This window comes from Procambarus clarkii, chromosome 28 (genome assembly GCF_040958095.1).
Source record: "Procambarus clarkii isolate CNS0578487 chromosome 28, FALCON_Pclarkii_2.0, whole genome shotgun sequence".
NCBI classification, from domain to species: Eukaryota; Metazoa; Arthropoda; class Malacostraca; order Decapoda; family Cambaridae; genus Procambarus; species Procambarus clarkii.
The window spans coordinates 7,899,693-7,922,758 of NC_091177.1; the positions used below are offsets into that span (position 1 = coordinate 7,899,693).

The 23,066-nt window shown below is 40.5% G+C and overlaps 1 protein-coding gene across 13 annotated transcripts in view; it reads right to left on the reverse strand.

Annotated features, from left to right (window-relative positions):
• Window positions 1–23,066, reverse strand: part of Trpm (transient receptor potential cation channel, subfamily M) — a 397,144-nt gene that overhangs the window by 116,982 nt on the left and 257,096 nt on the right. For 3 of the 13 annotated variants that reach the window (XM_069332863.1, XM_045737253.2, XM_045737247.2), the window contains 3 exons: window positions 11,084–11,192; window positions 8,888–8,941; window positions 5,964–6,043 (listed from right to left, as the gene is read on the reverse strand). In XM_069332863.1, coding sequence (XP_069188964.1) covers window positions 5,964–6,043; window positions 8,888–8,941; window positions 11,084–11,113 — 164 coding nt within the window. In that variant the 5' untranslated portion in view covers window positions 11,114–11,192. Of the gene's footprint in view, window positions 1–5,963; window positions 6,044–8,887; window positions 8,942–11,083; window positions 11,193–11,509; window positions 12,364–12,482; window positions 12,762–13,281; window positions 13,299–20,232; window positions 20,321–23,066 lie in introns of those variants that run through there. The other 10 variants (XM_069332868.1, XM_069332869.1, XM_045737254.2 and 7 more) reach the window with 8 other exon arrangements.

A 23,066-nucleotide genomic window follows, 5' to 3' on the forward strand; every position in this document is an offset into this window, starting at 1 on the left:
CCTATCTTAGTGATAGACACCATTGTGTAGCCATCAATAATATAATCTCTCCCATTCTACCAATAACCATTGGAGTGCCTCAGGGCAGCATCTTGGGACCCCTAGTATTTCTTATATACATTAATGATCTGCCTAATGTCTCTAACATTCTGAAACCTATTTTGTTTGCTGATGATACTACCCTCATTTACTCCAACCCCAACCCACATACACTAAATGATGTTGTTAATAATGAACTAAAAAAAGTCCACTTATGGATGTCAACCAACAAACTAACACTTAACATAGAAAAGACCTACTACATCCTATTTGGAAGCAAATCTACAAATGCAATTCAGCTTCAGATTGACAATGTAAACATTAGCAATAAAAATGATGGAAAGTTTCTTGGCATATTCCTAGACAAGAGACTCAACTTCAGTACCCACATACAACACATAACTAAGAAAGTCTCTAAAACAGTTGGTATACTCTCCAAAATCAGATATTATGTTCCTAACTCTGCTCTCATCTCTCTATATTATGCACTAATCTATCCCTATCTCAACTATGGTATCTGTGCATGGGGTTCAACCACTGCAAACCACCTCAAGTCCATCATCACCCAGCAAAAATCTGCTATCAGAATAATATCAAATTCTGCTTTCAGACAACACACAGCCCCCTTGTTTAACTCCCTAAACATGCTAAACATAATCTCACTCCACAAATTCTCTTGTGTCAACTACATTTACAAAACCCTATTCTTAAATGCAAATCCTTGTCTGAAACTCTTCCTGGACAGATGTAATAGGACCCATTATCACCACACCAGAAATAAATATCTCTTCGATATCCCCAGAGTTAAACTTAATTTGTGTAAACACTCTATGCAAATAAAGGGACCCAGTTCATGGAATTCACTCCCTACTGAATTGAAAAGCTGTCCAACTTTTACATCATTCAAAATCAATACTAAAAAGTACCTAATTTCATCTTCATAGTTTTTCTCTTTTTGCCTTAAAATTGCACTGTATCTATTGCTACCCAATCTCCCAACCTTTTTGTTCCCAATTTGAACATCTTTACCATTGAGATCATTGCTGTTTTCTTATATGTGCTGCCATTCTATTGTATGGTGTTTATAAATCTTGTTTATCTGTATCTTTTGCTACCCAGTCTCCCAATCTTTATGTACCCATTCTGAACATCTTTACCATTGTGATCATTGCTGTCTTATATGTGCTGTCAATCTGCTGTATGGTGTCTATTAATCTTGTTTAAATTACTAGTCAAGCTGTCAATGTAATCAATCAGAGCTTTAATATAACAATGTGCTTTAATATACTTACTTATCTCTCTCATCTCATTTTTCTCTTGTAATGTATCTTTCATTTATCAATTCTGATTGAACTTACCTACTTAAAATTATCTGCTAGATTAAGGACCTGCCCGAAACGCTGCGCGTACTAGTGGCTTTACAAGAATGTAATTACTGTACTATCCAATGTATTCTCACAAACCCAATGTACCTTCTTGTATATATATAAATAAAAATAAAAATAAAAATAAAATAAAATAAAAATCTGCTGTATTTCATCTATCTCCCTGTCCAGATTTATTTACCTTTCTTGTGATAATCATGTCGGTTTAAGCATTTCTATGATTTTTTCCTTCTCCTGTACAATAGTCTTCTTTCTCTTTCTAGAGTGGTCTTCTATCTGATCCTCCTCACAGGCACATGCTTCAAGCACATCTTGTATGCTTCAGAATACAGTGATAAGTTGTGCTATTCCCTGTGTAGGAGTTTTGTTACTTAAGACTGTCTGTCTCCCATTGAATGTTTGCAAGGTCTATATTTTTTTCCCAGTCAATCCTCTTACTGTTGAAATTGAATTGATTGAATAAACCCTCTTGCTTGTTGGTTCTCTTGGACCTACTACCGTTATTAATGTTAGTTTGCACCTTAATGAGTTTATGGTCTGAGTATGTAGTATCTGAGATTCTAATGTTTCTGATTAGTTCATCATTGTTTGTGAATATCAGATCTAGTGTGTTTTTGTTAATAATTGGTCCTGTAATCTGTTGAATGAGCAAGAATTTGTCACAATCTCAACAGTTCTCTGACCTGCAGTTGATTACAGTATTTCCAAGTTGGTTTCCTGCTATGATATTATTGTTTGCCAGTCACCATCTTAAGCTGGGTAGATTGAAGTCTCCAGAGATAATATCTAGAACTGGGTTTGCTAGGTTATCAAGGATATTCTCTATTTTGTGAATCTGCTCTGTGAATTCCTCAACTTTTGCATCTGGCAGTTTATATATTATTATTATAATAATTAGGTATATTTTTTTTACCTTGATTCCAAGTACCTCTACCACCTCATTGGTTGAGTTAGTAGCTCTGTGCATACCAGATCCTCTTTAATATTAAGTATAATTGTTGTCAGCTATAATCCTATAGAGGGACCCATGTTTTCTCAGTGCTCCCATGTGAGTTGAAGTTTTCTTTCTATCCTGATGTATACCTGGAGTAGGTTCTAGGAGTTGTTCTGCTCTTTGAGTCTGGACTGGGGCCAAGCATGTCTTCTGACATCTTGGTCCAACAGGGCATGTTTGACAAGCTTGGAGCTTCTTGCACACCCACATATTCAATACAACCTGGTTGATCCAACACTTTCTGCAAAAATCTGTCTAGTTTCTTTTGTACCCGCAATATTTATTATGCTTGCTGGGAGAATACTGAAAAACCATGGGCCTTTGATGTCCATAGTCTTCTCTGATCATACCAATGGTAGCTCTACTTTTCATAGGGTTTATTCTGTGTAAAACATCAAAACATGTAAACAATCATCCCTGTGTGTGTATCTGTGAATGCTACTCGTTATTAATCAATGACACCCATATATGTTGAAATATAATAATCAAGGTAACTGCAGAAGGCCTATTGGCCCATATGAGGCAGCTCCTATTTATATCCACCCAAACTCATTCATATATATGTCTAACCTACCCTTGAAACAATCATGGAATCATACTTCTATGATGTTACAAGAGGCAAACCTTACACTCATACCTCTATCTTTAGCTATCTCCTCCTCTAGCTATCTCTCTACCTAGCTATCTTCAACCTCCTCCCCTTTATCCCCCCTGAAAAAGCATTGAAACAAAGATAGGGGTTTCATATGCATTCCTTTTCCTTTACCTTCTCTTTATATACAGTATTCTAGTTTCTTTTCAGTAACAGCTCCAAGTTAATCACATGCATATTTTACATTTGACTCCATGAAAGACTTCATGAAAATGGCAAGGGGTGTTTATAATTGCTAATACTGTACTGTACTTCTAAAATCATTGAACTTAGTCCTACCCTCACCAGCCTATGTCCATTCACTACCCCAAACCATTACCCCTGCACTTATATACTGTAAAGATAATGTACATACTGTATTTTATCTATGATATAATGCATAATTAGAATGTGACAAAACTGTTTTACTGTCACTTATAATATAAAATTGTTTAATGAAATTAAATTTGTATTCATGCCATAAACTACAGACAGGCCATGAAATGAAAAGTTACTAGCAACCCAAAAGTGACTGATGCAAGAAATGGAAATAGTAACAATACACTATGCGTTCTTTCAAATTAATATTTTGGTACTGTAACTTGTTCCAAAATTAATAGGGAATATTTCATGTGATTATGAAACCAATGGAGAGATCAAAATGCTCAGCAATGACCCTATTAGCCAAAAATTACAATAAAATGTAGAAATTTTATACGAGAAATTATCAATGCAATAACAAAACAATGTCATAAGGCAAGCAATATGTTATAAAAGATGTCAAAGTTTTTTTTTTATGTAAGATATAAAAGATCTGAAAGAAAAGTCTCAAATTTATGGCCAAATAAATACCAGACTTATGCAGTCTGCCTATTATCAAGAAGATAACATAATGCTGATTAAAAATTACTGGAATGTAAGAGTTTCATTTATTACTTCTTTCCACAGGCAGTAATTAAACCAAAACTACAACAAGTAATCAAGTCCCTCTATCTGGTATAATGTATATTTAATACCATAAAAGGTAATAAAATTAACATTTAAAATATAAAACTAGAAACTGTGCATGAAGTTGTACCGTTTCAGAAGAATAGGTAATTATCATTTCATATAATATAAAGTTTCCTACATGCTGTGATATAAACATTGGTCAGCATCAACCATGACCTGTTATGCGGATGTATCATGCAGTCTCCCACCACTTACTCCAGTACACTTTTTCCAGCTCTGACAGCAATGCAAAGGAAGTTAAGAAAGGAAACAAGAAAAAGTTATTTTGTAATAGTTACTGTACTTAAGGTTTGATATGTATTTTTCAGTCTGCAATTTGCAAACCCATATTAGCAAGTAAGGTGCTTTACATCAACATACAACCATTAGCTAAATAAAAGTTATCAATACCAATAAAGAAATATTTGTTTATATAAGCATGAGCCAAGTCCTCATAAAATCCTCATCTTCAGATACAAAACATATAAGCGAGTGTTCTATTGACCATTCAGAGCCACTTGCAATCACAACTTGTACACACAGAAATCACAATAGCATGATAAATCAAATGAACAAATCCACAAGGGATTTTACCATCCACAACTTTTACCATGGTTATCTTGAGATGATTTCGGGGATTAGTGTCCCCGCAGCCCGGTCCTCGACCAGGCCTCCACCCCCAGGAAGCAGCCCGTAACAGCTGACTAACACCCAAGTACCTATTTTACTGCTAGGTAACAGGGGCATAGGGGTGAAAGAAACTCTGCCCATTGTTTCTCACCAGCGCCTGGGATCGAACCCAGGACCACAAGATCACAAGTCCAGCGTGCTGTCCGCTCGGCTGACCGGCTCCCAGGGTACAGGGTGAAAGAAACATTTTGCCCACTTGTCTCCGCCTCCACCGGGGATCGAACCCGGAACCTCAGGACTACGAAGCCAAAGTGCTGTCCACCCAGCTGTCAGCCGCCCATATCGTGGCACAGTTGACTAAGGCATGTCTGGGATCATCCTGGGCGTAGGTTCGAACCCTCATCCCGGCCCTTGTGAATTTGTTCAACTTGTACACTTTTACAAAACAATATTAAAGAATTTCACTTACAACCATATTTTAATGAGGTGTGTATAAAAAAAGAATATTTTAGCTGTACTGATCCACCTGATGAAAATCTGATTTCCTTAAATAATTTAAGGATTGAGCTGGCCAACTTTTATTTTGGACTTCATGAATTATCACTGATGAACATCCATGAGAGTAACATTAAATAAATCTTACTACAGTAAATAGAAACACATTCTACTTCAGTACTACATCAGTGAAGCCTATAAAAGAATGAACATATCCCCCCCCCCCCCAAGTCCTAATATGCATGTTACGATGCAATATGATTATCAAATAAAATTTTAAGTTCCAATAGCATTAATAATAAGTTGTTAACAAGAATGATAAAAATCCATCAATCAAGATAACTTTATGCTTCAAAACACACAGCTACTGAATATTATAACACGTTTAAAAAATTTAAGCGGGAATAATGTTGCGGTAATGTAATAAAAACTTAACAGTGAGATTCTAAGATAACAGTATTGAGATTCTAATATAATGTAGTATTAGGCTTTGGTCTACAGTGAGATTCCTTTATAGGGCTGCACTCTAATGCAATGTTCTCCAAAAATGCCAAAATCCTAATCCAGACTAAGGTAGCCTTAATTTGACAGATAAATGATGTGGAGCTCATATACAGGTACATATTGTACAACCTCAAGAAATGTTACCAATGGTAACAAATGGCTATCAATGCCATTTCAATAAAACCACTCCCCCAAACACCAACAAAGATGTGCACTTCCAGTACATGTTATATACATATTGTTCACCTCTTGGTGGGTAAAGTGAGACTTCAGAGAATTAAAACACCTCACTAACCTGGCATTGTCCTTACTGCTAGGGATAAACTTGATACACTCCCGCTTATTGAAGATTGTTTCCACCCACCGCGGCCCAGCCTGTAGAATACAAGAAAAACAAAACGCTGTTGACATCTTTCACGTACTAAGTGCTCTAACAAATGCACATTACCATTGAAGGGAAGGGAACTATCAGGCAAAAATGCCAAGCCATTATGACTATATAGCACTGGGAAGGGATCAGGATAAGGATTTGGAAAGGGACAAGGGAGGGGGGGGGAGGAATGGTGCCCAACCACTTGGATGGTCGGGGATACCAATGAACATTTAACCTGCAAATCCTTCTAGTTTACATGGATGGGGATTCCACTACCCCCACACAGTAGTCTCTGATCAGGCCTTTTCAAGGTAAAAGGCCTTGGGCCTATTAGGCTTTGGCCTTTGCTAAAACTTCATTAAAAATAGCTTGCATAAAATTTTCATACCATTGTATGCAAAATTTTTTGTTATAACAAGACAGTTATTGCTTATTCTAAGATGTTACTGTAGAAATGTGTATGCAAATTAGACAGTGTTTTCATAATGATATCTAGAAGTACACAGATTTGCCAGCAGGCTATTACTTAATTTGAATGTTGCCTTATATTATACAGAATATTTATTTTCATAAAATATTGCAGAATTATTGTGGGATATTTGCCTATCAAGGTAGGCCTATGTAGATATACTTTTAGTTAATAGATTGAGTAGGGAGCATGTACTCTAATACTGTATATAATACTATACAGTATTAGACTGTTAGAAAATCTTGAAGAGATTTTGGCAAGGGCTTTTATTTAATTAAGTTACATTTAATTCACACAAATTATTAAGAGTTATAACAGTGCATTAAGTTAAACGTTAAGCTTTTATCAGCTCATTTAACTGTTTTGGGGTACAAATTAATTATGCCTGGTTGGGCAAGGTGATGTTGCTATTTGTTTGTCATGTACTTTAAGCAGAGGCATGTCAAGCTTACCTGTAGGAAACTATTATGTATTGTTAGAATGTGTTGGTGGTAGGGTATTGATTATGATGTATAGCAAAGTGTGTGTGAGTAGCTAGAAGAGTTATGGGAGAGGGTACTTGAGACACCACTTGTCTATATTGAACATCAGTGATGTTTTAATAGCATAGAAGCATGACTAGGGGTCTTCTTAAAAATAATATAGATAAGATAAATACCCCAAACGTTGGTAAGATGGGCAAGGTTTGAGTTCAGTTTAGTTTGGGTAATCATTTTAACACTCTAGACTTGTTGACCAGACCACACACTAGAAATTGAAGGGACGATGACAATTTCTAGTGTGTGGTCTGGTCAACATACTTCAGCCACGTTATTGTGACTCATCGCCTGCACTCTAGACTTGTATTGTTGAGATCTCTTCTCGGCACGAATTCTAGTGTAAATACTCTGAAATACATCCAAATTTAAGGATTCACTTACATTCTAAAATGACCCTCTTTATTAACTTTTCAGATGCCATCAGAGACTCAAAGTATCATAAACATCAAATAAAGTGAATTCAGTGTCCCTGACATCTGGCTATAAATGCAGTTATTTAACAGAAAATGTCGAACTTTTTTGGTTGTCAACAATGGAATCTGCAAAATGCTGACTTTGGTAAGCTAAACTATATAGAGGGGAATGCTGATGACCCATCTTAAATGTCCATCCTCACATTCATTGTGACTTGCTGCTTTGACTGATGTCCACAATCAGTCAAAGTTGCATTTGAATGCACAGATGCACAATTGCATGTGAATAAGTAACAGCCAAATAATCTAATTTTGTTATAAATAAATCACCCACCCAGCCAACATGATTATATGATTATAAGAAAATACAGTATGAGGAGGTGTTATGTGTATCAGATGGCAGGCCTACATGACAAAACAGATCAACTAGTCAACAGAGTAAGGTAAGAATAGGCTTAGTTGGCTAAGACAGGTATCTGGGAATCACCAGAAAGTCGGTTCATATCACTCCATTGCCTCAAAATTATTTTCTCATTGATACATCAGGTCATTGTGATTTCTTTGTTATTTGAAAGTGGGACATAAGAGTGTGAACACCATTATCTGCAGGCCAGTGTGAGTGGGCCAGCTATAAAATCCTGGTTGGGCTCCATTTTGGGGCCTCCAGAACTTCCCAGTGAATTCAATAGAGTTCCGGGTTGGTCGGCTTCTGTCCCATTATGTCTGATGGAACAGAAGTAATGTATAAAATGGATCATATGGGGCTGGACCATTTCTGAGTTACTGAGGATTTCATTTCATGAAGATTTGCACAGGTACAGAATTTCATACAACATTGAAAAATATATACCGCATATGATGGAACACATTATTGCACATATTTAAACAACCAAATAATAAAAAAAAACTTTGCATTTTGAATATACTGTACCAGAAGGTAAAAGAAATATAAAACGTTTAAAATACAAAAACCTAACATTTGTATTCATCTAGTTGTATTCACCTAGTTGTGTTTGCGGGGGTTGAGCCTTGCTCTTTCAGCCCGCCTCTCAGCTGTCACTCAACTGTTTACTGCTTTCTGTTTGTACTTTTCTTGCAGATGAGCAGCTTTATTCTTGTTAACCTCTGTTAGCAGAACATGGATTTACAATACAGCTGAACTGCACTATAAACTATAAAATAAAAACAAGGATTCTCACACAGTAATGGACTGAAATTTACTCCTGTACAGTACTTTAATATACAGTATTGATTGCACTAAACATTAACATGAAACATAATTAAAATTGTTAAAAAAATAAAGTTTTGACATTGTAATTACAAAACAGTAAACCAAAACCTTACTACTGCTTCTGTACAAGTATGTAACTGACAGTCATACCGTATTTAGTCTAGGAGACGATACACTAGCACTGCTTTAGGTACCTTCACTTGATGGAACTGCTCTAGTTGAGGGTCCTTCCTGCCTTTGAGTCCAGCCTGTTCTCATGATTTAAAAGATTAGACTTAGGTGCCAGTTTAAAGGTAAACTTCTCTCTATTAATACCATAGGTATTTTCAACAAATTATTAAAATAATTTTGTATAAACCTACAATGACGAACAGTAGCATAAAGTGGCCGGTGACCAGTGACTAAATCTAGCCTTTGCATTTCCATATCGGCCAACACATTTCACTTTACATTTACTGTGCAAGCTTCATCTACCTTTATATTCTTCAATATCATTTTCATTGTCTCAAGTAAATTTATTGAGTCCAGCCTGTTCTCATGATTTAAAAGATTAGACTTAGGTGCCAGTTTATAGGTAAACTTCTCTCTATCACACTCTATTAGTAAATTTATTCTATGAAAGTATTACAATTGTTATCAGTTCTCTTATAAGCTAAAGAAATATTTTTACTATACTGTAATCACAGTTACAAATAAATGTGTACCTGGAGAAGGTACAGTATTCATAAGTTATAAATAGTAACAAAGTTTATTTACCAAATTCAGCGACTACCTTTTATGGTATTAACGTAACTAAAACTTAACAGTAACAAAAAATAACAACACGTGTATTAAAATTTGGCAAATTTTCCTTCTTCAATTTGGTTTACCTTATGGCTTCCCAGAGTTGGGAAGTGGAAGCCTGTCAGGCTTATCAAGGTCTCCAGAGCCAATCATTGACATTTCCCAGGATGCAACCCATAACCATTGCCTAACTCCTAGGTACCTATTTACCAGCCCATCCTCCTGTTTTAGGTAGTACTTATAGGAGGATGGGCTGGTAAATAGTAATGATGGGACCATCGTACATATATTGATGTGAAAGGTAATTAGAAAGTATAAATGGGTACTATTGAATTTTGACAAACCTGGATTGTACCTGGATGGGGTTCTGGGAGTTCTTCTACTCTCGAAGGCCAGGCACGGGACCAGGCTTAATTTGTGAGAACTTGGTCCAACAGGGTGATGCTTGGAGCGGCCCGCAGGCCCACAAATCCACCATAGCCCAGTTGGTCTGTCACATCTTAAAGAAAACTATCCAGCTTTCTCTTGAATACGTTCACGTTTGTTCTAGCAATATTTTGTTTGCTTGCTCGGAGAATGTTGAACAACTTTGAACTTCTGATGTTGATAGTGTGTTTTATGATTGTGCCTATGTCACCTCTGCTCTTCGCTGGTTCTATTCCACATTTCCTTCCATGTTGTTCACTCCAGTATGTTGCTATTTTACTGTGTACATTTGGGACCTGGCCCTCCAGTATTTTCCATGTGTATATTATTTGGTACCTCTCTCATCTCCTTTCTAGGGAGTACATTTAGAGAGCTTTGAGATGATCCCAATAATTTAGGTGCTTTATCGTGTCTATGTATGCTGTATATGTTCTCTGAACTCCCTAAGTGCCAGAGAAACCAGAAAAGGTTTTGTATTTATGTTGCAAAGAAAACCTAAAATAACCTAACTTTCCTAGGCCTAATACACTTTCTGAGGCCTAATATGGTATATATATGTGCTATACTAGACCTAGGAATATTTAAGTTTGAATAAAGCTAAAAAACAGACTATAAAATGATTACAGTACAGTAGTACCAAATTTTAGTAATTACCTTTTACATCAATATATGTACAATGGTCCACATAGTTACAAAAAATACTATCTAAATAGGAGGATGGGTTGTATTTATTGCTAGGTTAACAGAAGCATTAGGTGAAAGGAAATATGCATAACAATATGTCCTGTCCGGGGATCGAACCCAGGACCCCTTGCTGTTGAGACGAGGACAAAGACAATTGTACTACAGAACCCCTGTGTTTAATTAAGGGTTTTCATAAAGCATGCAATTTTTACAATTGCAGACATTGACCCTAGTAATTATCTGTAGAATTTCTCTGCAATTAGGAAAGCCAATGATCACAAAATTAGCTTTGCTGACATCATAACATAACCATTGGATATGCTGTGCCAAAACCAAGAATATCCCCAACTAGATGAATTAAATGTAAGAACCTAGGCGTCATCATCTCAACTGAGAAAAAATTATAATATATCAGCACCCACCCAGATGGGATATTAATGATTAAAATTCAACTGTATGATAGATCTTAGCTAGACTAAGAAACCAAACTCAAATACCTTGGTTTTGTGGTTCCACTGTATGGCCATGTTGTAACCAGACTCGGTCGTCAATAGTGAGATGGCTTAGAGTGCTCAAGGTTGTGGCAGCATTGTGGAATCATCCCAGCTATGGAGTGAATGTCAAAATTGCTAAAATTATATATCTTATTTATAATTAGATTCTTAATCGACTATGCCGCATCACTGCTCATTTTAGTTCCTGGTAGAATGCTTGTAGGACTTGAAACAATGCAAGATAAGGCTATGTGAATCATTCTCAGATAGCCCTGTACCACAAAGACATGAAAGAGATCCAGTACCTCCAGCAACAAATGGTGTACTACTGAAAATAAAGTGCCATAATTGGTATCAAAGTGTTTAGGCCAAATCCCTAAAAATGGATTACTAATACAGCAACAAAATACAGAATGTATCCAATTTTACCTTTATTTTTCATGGTGGTAAATATCCTAAATTTTTCTAGTGGCTGGAAAATCGACTCAAAATAGCAAAAACTTGGGAAAATGAAAATGTTACTTTTTTTAATAAATTTGCAGTTGCAACCTGTGCAGGCTCTAAGCACTTGCTGGTCGAAGTTAAAGTTAAGAGATTGAAGAACAAAGGTACTGTACCAGAGAAAAGAGTGTTAGTCAATTTCCCAATTAAGAAAGTTGTGGAATGGTACAAAAGATAGCAAAGCATTAAGGTAATTTCTTGGCTTGGCGAGAAGCTGTAGTGCAAGCATTGTACATAACTTTATGCTCTATCAGAAAATTCTTGTCAGGAGCCATGGACGTAGAAAAAATTAAACAACTTCAAGGCAGAAGACCAATGGCTCAAGATGGGGGTTACGTCTTGCGAACTGGTCAGATGAACGGCTCTCCACGGAATTGCATAAGAACATTTGTTAAAGGGAGCAAACACAGATAACAACAGTGTTCTAGACCAGAGCAAATAAGACTTCTGTACGTAGAACATGAACACAAAAACAGAACAGCCACTGCAAGCACTCCACGACATGAGGTAGAGGAAATTCGCAGAGCCAAGACGCACACACCAGCGACCCATGTCATGCACTAGGGAAGGCTGGGAATGGCAGCCCCATCTGTTTCTTGGGAGTTTGGGAGTAAACAAACTCGGGATCACGCGAAAAATTAAGAACCAACCCAAGGAATCAAGGGCTCAACCCCGCAACCCCAGTGGGACCCCCAGAGAACCAATACGGGGCCCCAGGGAACACCTACGGGAAGCTGGACAAATGCACCCCTGGCAGTACGTACTTCCCTCAACCAGCTTGAGGAGGAACACAATATCTGTTCCCTGGATTTTTCAACTTAAACCTGGAATTAGAGCCATCGAAGCTAGCAACACCGAAGCAGAACACTCATTTGTACTCCAGGACCTGACAGTCACTTACATTTAATTATAGTGTAGTACGAGTAACCTGTAATATGGATTACAGTGTCGTAGAAAGAGTGCCTGCAGTGACGTATGGCGCAGAGGCTGACGTCCTTGTGGAACCCTTCCTTAGTAAGGTGTAAGTGTACTAAATGCACCACTGGATACCTGACTCTTAGCAAGACGCACAAGTGTACTGTGACTGTTGACGCTACGGATTTGTGTGTTGATTTTGCGTTTATGATTCAGTACATTGCACCAGAGGTGATTTATATGCGTAAGCTCGCGCTAACAAGTCCCCCCCCCCCCCCACTCCATTCCCTTCCATAAGTGACCTTGGGTGCCAAAACTGTTTCCTTGTATGATACTTTGAAAAGAATTCGTACTGGCGTATGTTACATATTCCGTAACTTTACGTTGCTAGCCTGCATTCTGCGTTTTACTGTGATGACCACTTACACCGGTGCTCGTTCGTATCACCAATATGGCAACTATTGAGGCGGCAGAGGCATCCAGTCGTCGGAGCTGCCAGACGTAACCCCAAACACTGTTGGGATCTTAAAAAGTACTATTCCCCCCATCTTAAAAAGTACTATCCCCCATTTTAAAAGTACTATCCCCATTTTAAAAAGTACTATCCCCCCATCTTAAAAATGACTATTCCCCTTTCCTGATAAACTAATAGATGTTGCTGGTGTGGGAGGTACAATGAACTTCATAGAAGAGTCAAATTATGGCGAAGGCTCCTGATAGTGACTTGTGGTGATATAATTAATATTAATTCAATCTGTTGGGGGGGACAAGCTACCTTACCTTACCTTGAGCTAGGCAACCAGTTTATACATACAGTACACGTTAGACTTATATCGAGGGGGGGGGGGCTCCAACCCCTCCCTAAGAGTCGAATTTGCTGACCCTTCCCTGTATGCAACCCCACAACAAACTAACCCCTGGGTACCCGTTCTTAGAAAATTATCGATATTCTTCTTCTTCTTGATGGTACATGCAGTTTGCATGAAGGGTCGATATTCTGACCTCCATCAAAAGATTATGACCGAGAACATAGATACTGACTGCCTGCAAGAATGTCTAAATCCTATAGAGGTAATTATGCCATTCCCTCCTATTCCCGCGGAATTTTCTCAGCTACAGATCATATAATTCAAGAAAAAACTTCCGGTAGATGACTAAACCAAACACCAGATGAAGAAACAACGTTGTTTCGGTCCGTCCTGAACCATTATCAAGTCGTGTGTGAAAAGCTGAATAAGAGCCTAAACCAGAGCCTCGAGAGGCAAAGTGGCCTACGGCAGCCAGTTCTCGCCAGCGTTCCCAACGTCACGAAACTGTCGTATTAGTGCCCTAACCTAACCTACCAGAGGATCCACGAACAGAAAACTGAATATTATGTCAATTTCGTGAGCCACTGACATTTTCTAGTACGACAGTTTTTGTCCTTAGGTAAAGTATATGTCAAAATGCGACGTGCTATTAAGAAGACGGGTTGGTGGGAGGAGAGGTGGCTGCATTGAAGCTACGTGTTTTATGGTGCTACAGCCAAAATATGAATAGATGCAAATTATGGTAATTTTCCGATGTCAGAGAATAATGCTGTATAAGAAGAATTCGTTGTTTTGATTTTTCATTTTCAAAATAGTTACCCAGGCGTAAACTGGCTGTCAGAACTAAAAAAAAAAAAAAAAAAAACTCGTGGGGGGGGGGGGGGGTCAGTACGTCACCGTGGCACGCTGTACCCCCTTGAATTTTGGCGACCCCGACCAGACCATGTCCGCTCAGTACCCCAGACCATTCACCTTGCAAAGTTGGGCGAGGTTAGCCCCCCAAGTGTCTGGCACACCTTGGACAGACAAACAAACAAATAAACGACACTCGTGGATCTGAGGGCTGATAAACTGCGAGGCCCGTGAGCAGGAGATTAAGCCCAGCCACATGGCTGGTCACAGTGAACAGAACCGTCGTCACGGAGTTGGGTGGTGAATGGAGGCGCGGGAGTTTACCAGAATAAGCATAGCCTAAGAGGATTTGGGGCGGATATGGGTGTGAATCGTTTTGCTGCAGTTGCGATGGGATGGCGGCCGAGGGGAGGTAATTAAGCATTCCGATCCACTGGTAGCTGTAATATTATATACTGAGGTCTTGTACAGGTGGATAGGTATGCACAGAATTATATGATACACATAAATGTGATACCAATTATGTCTAAAATTGAATAGTGTATGAATGAGTGTTAATGGAGAGGGTTTTAATTTTTTGTATGACATGATAATGTAATGACAGTCTTAGTTTGAAGAATTATAAAAGAATACAGTTCCCAAGAACAGAGTCTTGGAAGTAGCAGCTGCAGAAAGTGCTACAACTTCATAGCGAGAGGCAAGCAGCAGCTGCAGAAAGTGCTACAACTTCATAGCGAGAGGCAAGCTAGCAGCTGCAGAAAGTGTTACAACTTCATAGCGAAGTTGAATGAGGTGAATGACCACACGTGCTTTCCCCTGAATTAAGTCGAGACTTTAGGTAGAGGAGGGCAGCTGCGTCAGTACTCAAGTCTTGTGGATAAAAAAAACCCACACTTATGTATTTGTGAATTTTATGTAAAAATTTACACAAAGTCTTTCGCATTCTCCTGAATGCACTGTCATTAAGGTCTGAGTATGTGGTTAGGACGAGACTTGCATCTCAACGACTAATGCGCATCAATCGTTGAGGTGTAAGTCTTTACATAAAATACACAAATATATAAGTGATTTATCCTATGTTATTATGTCTGTGAGTAAACATTACCATTACTCAGTCCTGTGTTAAGCGGATCCATGTACTCATTTTTCTATACTTTAGGAAAAAGAGCTTCAAGGTACTAACAAGGTTCAAAGCAAACATTTGGCTTACCCGCGTCATCCATAAGGGTATTCATTTAATGCAAAATTACAGTATAGACAAAATAAACCGTATCAATGACAATCTGTTGGCCCTACGGTCATAGCTTCCGTATCAGTCTATAAAGTTGATTTCGTGTTGGGTCATTGCTGACAAAAAAGTTACGCAGCAACGTGCAAGCGCATGTAAATAGCTTTACTGATACTAATTAACAATTGATAATATATGTTTATACAGCCGCAATCTCTTTGGCAAGTATATTTGATATAATTTGATATAACGACTCAATGCGCATATTTAAGCTTGTTAGTCGGCCAATACTGTGTTAGCTCTGTGTGGAAAACTCAACATTTTAGACACCAGAGCTAAAGTTTGTTGCCGCTGGTGAGGATATCTGACGTTGCTGAGGCTACCTCTGTGTTTACTGTAAAATAACAAAATAAATTTATAATCTTGCTGGTAATAGTAACAGTAGCCTAGTCGTATTCGAGCTGTGACAAGGTCTGAGTCTGCTGATACTGTTACTTGCCCCATTCACACGTTTTCCTTGACACGTCTCATTGTATTGAACAACACATCTGTTAGTCATTGTTTGCAATGTGTTACTTGTTTTCAATTTAATTCAAGGCTCTCGTTTAATGATACTTATAACAGATCTCTTTGATAGCTCAAGACGTTCACCTATCTTCCGGGCCCCCAATATGTCTGCTTATGGTACTTGCAGCCTGCACGCAATAGGCACCAGGGAGTTGGGTAACACACAGAAATCACAATAGCGTGATGCATCATATGAACAAATCCACAAGGGCCGTGATGAGGGTTCGGACCTACGTCAGAGAGGATCCCAGACGCGCCTTAATCGAATGTGCCACGACATTGTAAAAGAATTACAACCAGGAGTTCTACTGACCTCACACGGATCCTGCAGACTCTCAGAGACACAAACCAGGGTTTACACAATTCCCATCCCCCCCCATGCACTAGGGCTCTGTCAGCAAGCGGTTCTACCTCTTCGCCCTTACTTCATTACACACAGAAATCACAATAGCGTGATGCATCAAATGAACAAATCCACAACAAATCCAAATCGTTGTCTCGGGGAGACTGCAGGATCCGTGTGAGGTCAGCAGAACTTCCGGTTGCAATTCTTTTACAGTAAATGTCGTGGCACATTCGATTAAGGCGCGTCTGGGATCCTCTCGGACGTAGGTTCGAACCCTCATCACGGCCCTTGTGGATTTGTTCATGAGTTGAGGAGCTTTTGTGGGATGCATTTAGGGCAAGGTTAGTTGTTGGCCTAGGGAGAGACCTCGATAAGCTTTACGGGCTTCCTGTCCCACCAATGGAAAACAGTAGCGGCCACATGGAAGCTTGAACACTTTCCTGGGGTTGAAGGGACGTGGGGGCTTTTCTACATTATGATGTAGTAGATAATGTGCGCGGCACTCGCAGTCAGGTTAAGTATTCTTAGGTCTGTCCAGTAACTTGATAGGTGACCGTGCGGACAACCTCGCTCTCATCTTGGTCGATAAGCAATTTCAATATTTAGTTTGTGTAAGTGGTGCTAGATATAAGTAATTTTTTTTATCGTTCACATATCATAACAGAGGAAGAGATGTGCACCTTACTGGTGTGACCGTCTGCTCTCAGTCTGCCAGGCACTCAATATATCTGCAGAGTAACGTGAGAACTACTCCAAATAGTTTATTTTGCCTTCTTAAATTATAATATTGAAGAGCATAATCTATGTAAACCTGTGTGTGGAGGAGCCTTCAAGGAGACTTGTGTGTGTGGAGGAACCTTCAAGGAGACTCGTGTGTGTGTGGAGGAGCCTTGAAAGAGCGAGTGAAGGAGCCCTCACCCAGCATCCTTGAACCAGGATGAAGAGGTGAAGACAATGTTGCGAGGGTAGGAGGACTGAGTGACCGTGTGTTTGGCGGTGATACCGTGCTGGCTTAACTGTGTGGCCAGCCAGCCGACCTCTCACAAGGCCTGCTGCCCCTCATCACACCACCCACCTGCTCCACGTAATCATCAGCAGAAAGCGCTACGCCAGTATGACTATATAGCACTTGGCATATGAGAACAGGAGCTGGGATATGAGTGAAGGGGCGGTGCTCAACCACTGTGGCCATCGAGGATTGAACACCTGCAAGAAGCCAGGGCGTAGCTGTTCCGATCATTTAGAGTGGATGTGCAAAACTGGTATAACTGGCGTATATTTATACAGCTGTAGCGGTGGCCGTATGCTGTGCTTGCTAGATTTGTCCATGTGCCAATCAGGAAGCACAAGAAATCTCGATGTAATTAACGAAGCCGTGTAGGCTGACTGATTAGCTCACCAAAAGCTAAGATGTTAATGGCAGTTGACCCGTCACCAAGATGATCACGGTAATACTACGGTTTACAACGGGACTGTTGACGCAAACATTTACCCAAGGAGGGATTTATGCCCGTGACGCAAGAGGCCAATTTGTAACTTGAATTCTTTTCTACCTGGTTGATACTTGCTTGATGGGGTTCTGGGAGTTCTTCTACTCCCCAGGCCAGGCTCGACTTGTGAGAGTTTGGTCCACCAGGCTGTTGCTTGGAGCGGCCCGCAGGCCTACATACCCACCACAGCCCGGCTGATCCGGAACTTCTCTTGGAAAACAGTCCAGTTTTCTCTTGAAGATATCCACGGTTGTTCCGGCAATATTTCTTATACTTGCTGGGAGCACGTTGAACAACCGTGGACCTCTGATGTTTATACAGTGTTCTCTGATTGTGCCTATGGCACCTCTGCTACTCACTGGTTCAATCCTGCATTTTCTTCCATATCGTTCACTCCAATACGTTGTTATTTTACTGTGCAGATTTGGGACCTGGCCCTCCAGTATTTTCCATGTGTATATTATTTGGTATCTCTCGTCTCCTTTCTAGAGAGTACATTTGGAGAGCTTTGAGACGATCCCAATAATTTAGGTGCTTTATCGCGTCTATGCGTGCCGTATATGTTCTCTGTATTCCCTCTATTTCAGCAATCTCTCCTGCTCTGAAGGAGGAAGTGAGTACTGAGCAGTACTCGAGACGGGACAACACAAGTGACTTGAAGAGTACATCCATTGTGATGGGATCCCTGGATTTGAAAGTTCTCGTAATCCATCCTATCATTTTTCTGGCTGACGCAATCTTTGCTTGGTTATGCTCCATAAAAGTTAGATCGTCGGACATCATTATTCCCAAATCCTTGACATGCTGTTTTCCTACTATGGGCAGATTCGATTGTGTTTTGTACCCTGTATTATGTTTCAGATCCTCATTTTTTGCCGTACCTGAGTACCTGAAATTTATCCCTGTTAAACATCATGTTATTTTCTGCTGCCCAATCGAAAACTTTGTTGATATCTGCTTATAATTTTTCAATGTCTTCAGCAGAGGTAATTTTCATGCTAATTTTTGTGTCATCTGCAAAGGATGACACGAAGCTGTGACTTGTATTTTTATCTATATCTGATACGAGAATAAGGAAGAGCAGTGGTGCAAGGACTGTACCTTGAGGTACAGAGCTTTTAAATGCGTTTGGACTCGATTTTATTTGATTGACTGTTACTCTTTGTGTTCTGTTCGACAGGAAATTGAGTGTCCAGAGTCCTACTTTACCAGTTATTCTAGCAGAAATATTCCAGTATTCTATGGTGCTTCAAGACTCGTCACTTGAGTCTACACGTTGCCGGACATTATACTTTAAAGTTCCGAGAAGAAGTTCATGAATGGGGAATGGAGCCGGTCGGCCGAGCGGACAGCACGCTGGACTTGTGATCCTGTGGTCCTGGGTTCGATCCCAGGCGCCGGCGAAAAACAATGGGCAGAGTTTCTTTTACCCTATGCCCCTGTTACCTAGCAGTAAAATAGGTACCTGGGTGTTAGTCAGCTGTCACGTGCTGCTTCCTGGGGGTGGAGGCCTGGTCGAGGACCGGGCCGCGGGGACACTAAAAAGCCCCGAAATCATCTCAAGATGGGTTGTCCTTTTTTCCAAGCCATTACTATCGGATAATCATAATAACTTATTTTAAGTTTTGCTAAAACTCGTAAAAGAAGTATGTTTAGTCTTCCAAAATTCTTGGCGGGAAGGGACCTTACCTTGCGGTTACCTTGAAATGATTTCAGAGCTTAGCGTCCGTGCGGCCCGCTCCTCGACCAGGCCTCCTGGTTGCTAGACTGGTCAACCAGGCTGTTGGACGCGGCTGCTCGCAGCTTGACGTATGAATCACAGCCAGATCAGGTATCCTTTGGAGGTGTTTATCAAGTTCTCTCGTGAACGTGTAAACTTTATTAGCATTAACCTAACACACCTTTGCTATTTCCTAGATTCATCTAGAGAAAGAACCACTCAAAATTTAGTATACGAAAGTTTACTAGAACACACAATTTTTTTCAAGCAACTAAGAACTTTCTAAATATATTAAAACAAACGTCACATGAGGCTATGTTGCAATGGACAGTGTGAGAGGCACAGCGGTAGTGACTAGAGAGGCACAGCGGTAGTGACTAGAGAGGCACAGCGGTAGTGACTAGAGAGGCACAGCGGTAGTGACTAGAGAGGCACAGCGGTAGTGACTAGCGAAGCACAGCACTAACAGCTAAATGAAAACTAAACACATTTAACAGCTTACCACAGTGAAGAACAGGCAGGAGTGGAAGATACAGATCACCTATAGTGACAAGAACACTATAACACAGCGTACAGGGAGATCAACAACAACTAATAAAACCTCTGACGAAGAAGATGATGAAAATATAGTGAGAAGAAAATGCAGAAGAATGAGAGAAGCGAAAGAGAACTGGAAAACCAAAAATGAAGAGGCAAAATAGAGGGGGGGGGGGAAACGACCAACCTCCGGGGGGGTGACCTTGTGTCACAGGCTCATCCGCCGCACCCACATCCTTCACCCACACGGATGACCACCGCCACTCAACACACACCTGCAAGTACCGGAGACCCCAGCTTTACACCACGGGTGCCTCTAATGCTCCCTCGGCGCCCGTCACTCCCACCGGTAAATATGAGACATCTGTCAAGGTAAACTGTAGAGGAATCCCTCCCTTCCACCACAGTCGAGAGTGGCTGTCAGTTTCAATGTTCCCCGTGTAAACCTGGCGCTAGTGCCATGATCCTGGTGGGGGGGGGGGAGGCACCAGGTGGGGGACAGAGGCACCAGGTGAGGACAGCCAGGTGGTTGAGGGGGAGGGGGAGAGGCACCAGGCGAGGGCCAGCAGGTGGTGGTAAGTTAAAAAATTCAGGTGGTCACGGGTCTCACATTATATATTAAACGAGGTGAAATGGGAGGAGGCGAAATTGGAGAAGTTTAAATAGTAGGCAAAATAGGAGAAGGTAAGACAGGAAGAGATGGGGGGGGGAAGGTGAAATAGAAGAAGGAACTAGTCCTTTATTAACGTAATCAGCAGTACAATGATAATGTGTTTTGTAGTGATACATGTATTATAACCAATCTTCAGGCTCTTAACAATTAACAAAACTGTTAACCATGACAAACAATATTTGAAGTGTGTTATGTAAAAATGCTATAATATAATTAGCAACTTTAGTTTCCAATACATGTTTTTTCGTGGCCAAGGTGAGGAATGCAATCAAAGACAGACTACAAGTTTAAGGTCGAGTGATCCTTCACAATGCAGGTAAAATACACAATATTAGCACTGAAGGAAGCCGTGGTTGTATACCAGTACCAGGGGCTACCTACCTACCTACTCTTTGGAGATTCTGAGGATCAACGTCTCCGCGGCCCGGTCTTCGACCAGGCGTCCTGCTTGGTCGTCTGGTCAACCGACTGGTGGACGCGGCTGCTCGCAGCCTCACAGCCTGGTTGATCCGTCGGTGGTATTTATCGTTCTTTTTTGAACATCGTGAAAGGGCGGCCCGTATATGTATCGGGAGAGTGTAGAAAATTCTTGGGACCCTTGATGTTGACAGAGTTCTCCCTCATCGTACCTATTGCACCTCTGCTTTTCAATGGGACTTTTTTTGCACATTCTGACATTTGGAACTAGTCTCTAAAATAATTTCCACGTGTAGATTATTATACATCTCTCTCGCCTACGCGCTAGAGAATATAGGTTTAGTATTGTTAATCGGTCCCAATAAATTAGCTGACTTATATAGTGGTTTCTAACGATAAAGGATCTGTGTGTGCGGCTGTTAGTGTGCAACAATAAATATCCTTTTTACATAGCGACACAAATGTCAGTTGCTAGTGATCTGTGAGAGACAGGACCCCGTCTGTTCTGTACCCGTGTTGTCCAGAGTTACGTACATGTTGTGATACCATGTGATTTGTAATCTTACTTCTTAGCACTCTTTCAAAGATTGTTATGATATGTGAAGTGAGTTATTGTTCTAATTTTTGTGCATCTACTTAATTACCTCCTTTGTGAAGTGACGCTATCTCCACTGTTTTAAGTATGTCTTGGATGACTCCAGTATCTTGGCTCCAAAAAGATGTTTGAGGCCTGTGAGCCAGCGAGTGTCTTACCTCAGTATATATATCAAATGTTTGGTGATCAGCTTTTAGTCTGATGTATTTAAAACCATAGTACTATCCCTTTTTTATACACTTTCATCACAACATATCTTCACTCATGTCATCTCTTTCTGCTCATCTTTCTAAAGAACGTAAGTTGTTACCCAGCATAAAGACCACACTGGTCACCTTATTATTAACGCTTCGAAAAATAGGCTCAAGTATCTTATTAACTTTATTCCATACATTATATATTATATTATATTATATAATATATATATATATATATATATATATATATATATATATAAATATATATATATATATATATATGAGAACAAGCCTGAATGGTCCCCAGGACAATATGCAACTGAAAACTCACACCCCAGAAGTGACTCGAACCCATACTCCCAGGAGCAACGCAACTGGTATGTACAAGACGCCTTAATCCACTTGACCATCACGACCGGACATAATGAGGTGATAGCCGAGGCTATTTGAACCACCCCACCGCCGGCACTCGGATAGTAATCTTGGGCATAGCATTTTACCAAATCACCTCATTCTTTGGGGCACACGTGAGGAACACAAATGCGAACCATTCAGGCTTGTTCAATTATTATTCAAGTGTCAATTATCACTCACGTTACCCAGGGGCACTGGCGGCCATGTTACGTGGTCCATGTGTGGTGTGAGGGGGGGCCACCTGCAAGGGGGGCCACCTGTGAGGGAGGCCACCTGTGAGGGAGGCCACCTGCGAGGGGGGCCACCTGCGAGGGGGGCCACCTGCGAGGGGGGCCACCTGCGAGGGGGGCCACCTGCGAGGGGGGCCACCTGCGAGGGGGGGCCACCTGCGAGGGGGGCCACCTGCGAGGGAGGCCACCTGCGAGGGGGGCCACCTGCGAGGGGGGCCACCTGCGAGGGAGGGCTCTAACCTCTACGCCACCTGGGCAGGTACCAAGGTGCCCGTCAAAGGACGGTAGCTACCTGTTGTCATGTCCCTCTTTCACCTGGACCAAACTTGGAGATTGATTGATTGATTGATAAAGATTAAGCCACCCAAGAGGTGGCACGGATATGAATAGCCCGTAAGTGGTACAATTTTTTGTTCAGTAATTCTTTTCAGTATTCTGAGGTTGTTGGATCAATCGTCAAGCTGTTATCGCGGGGGAGGATACTGCTTCACAGTC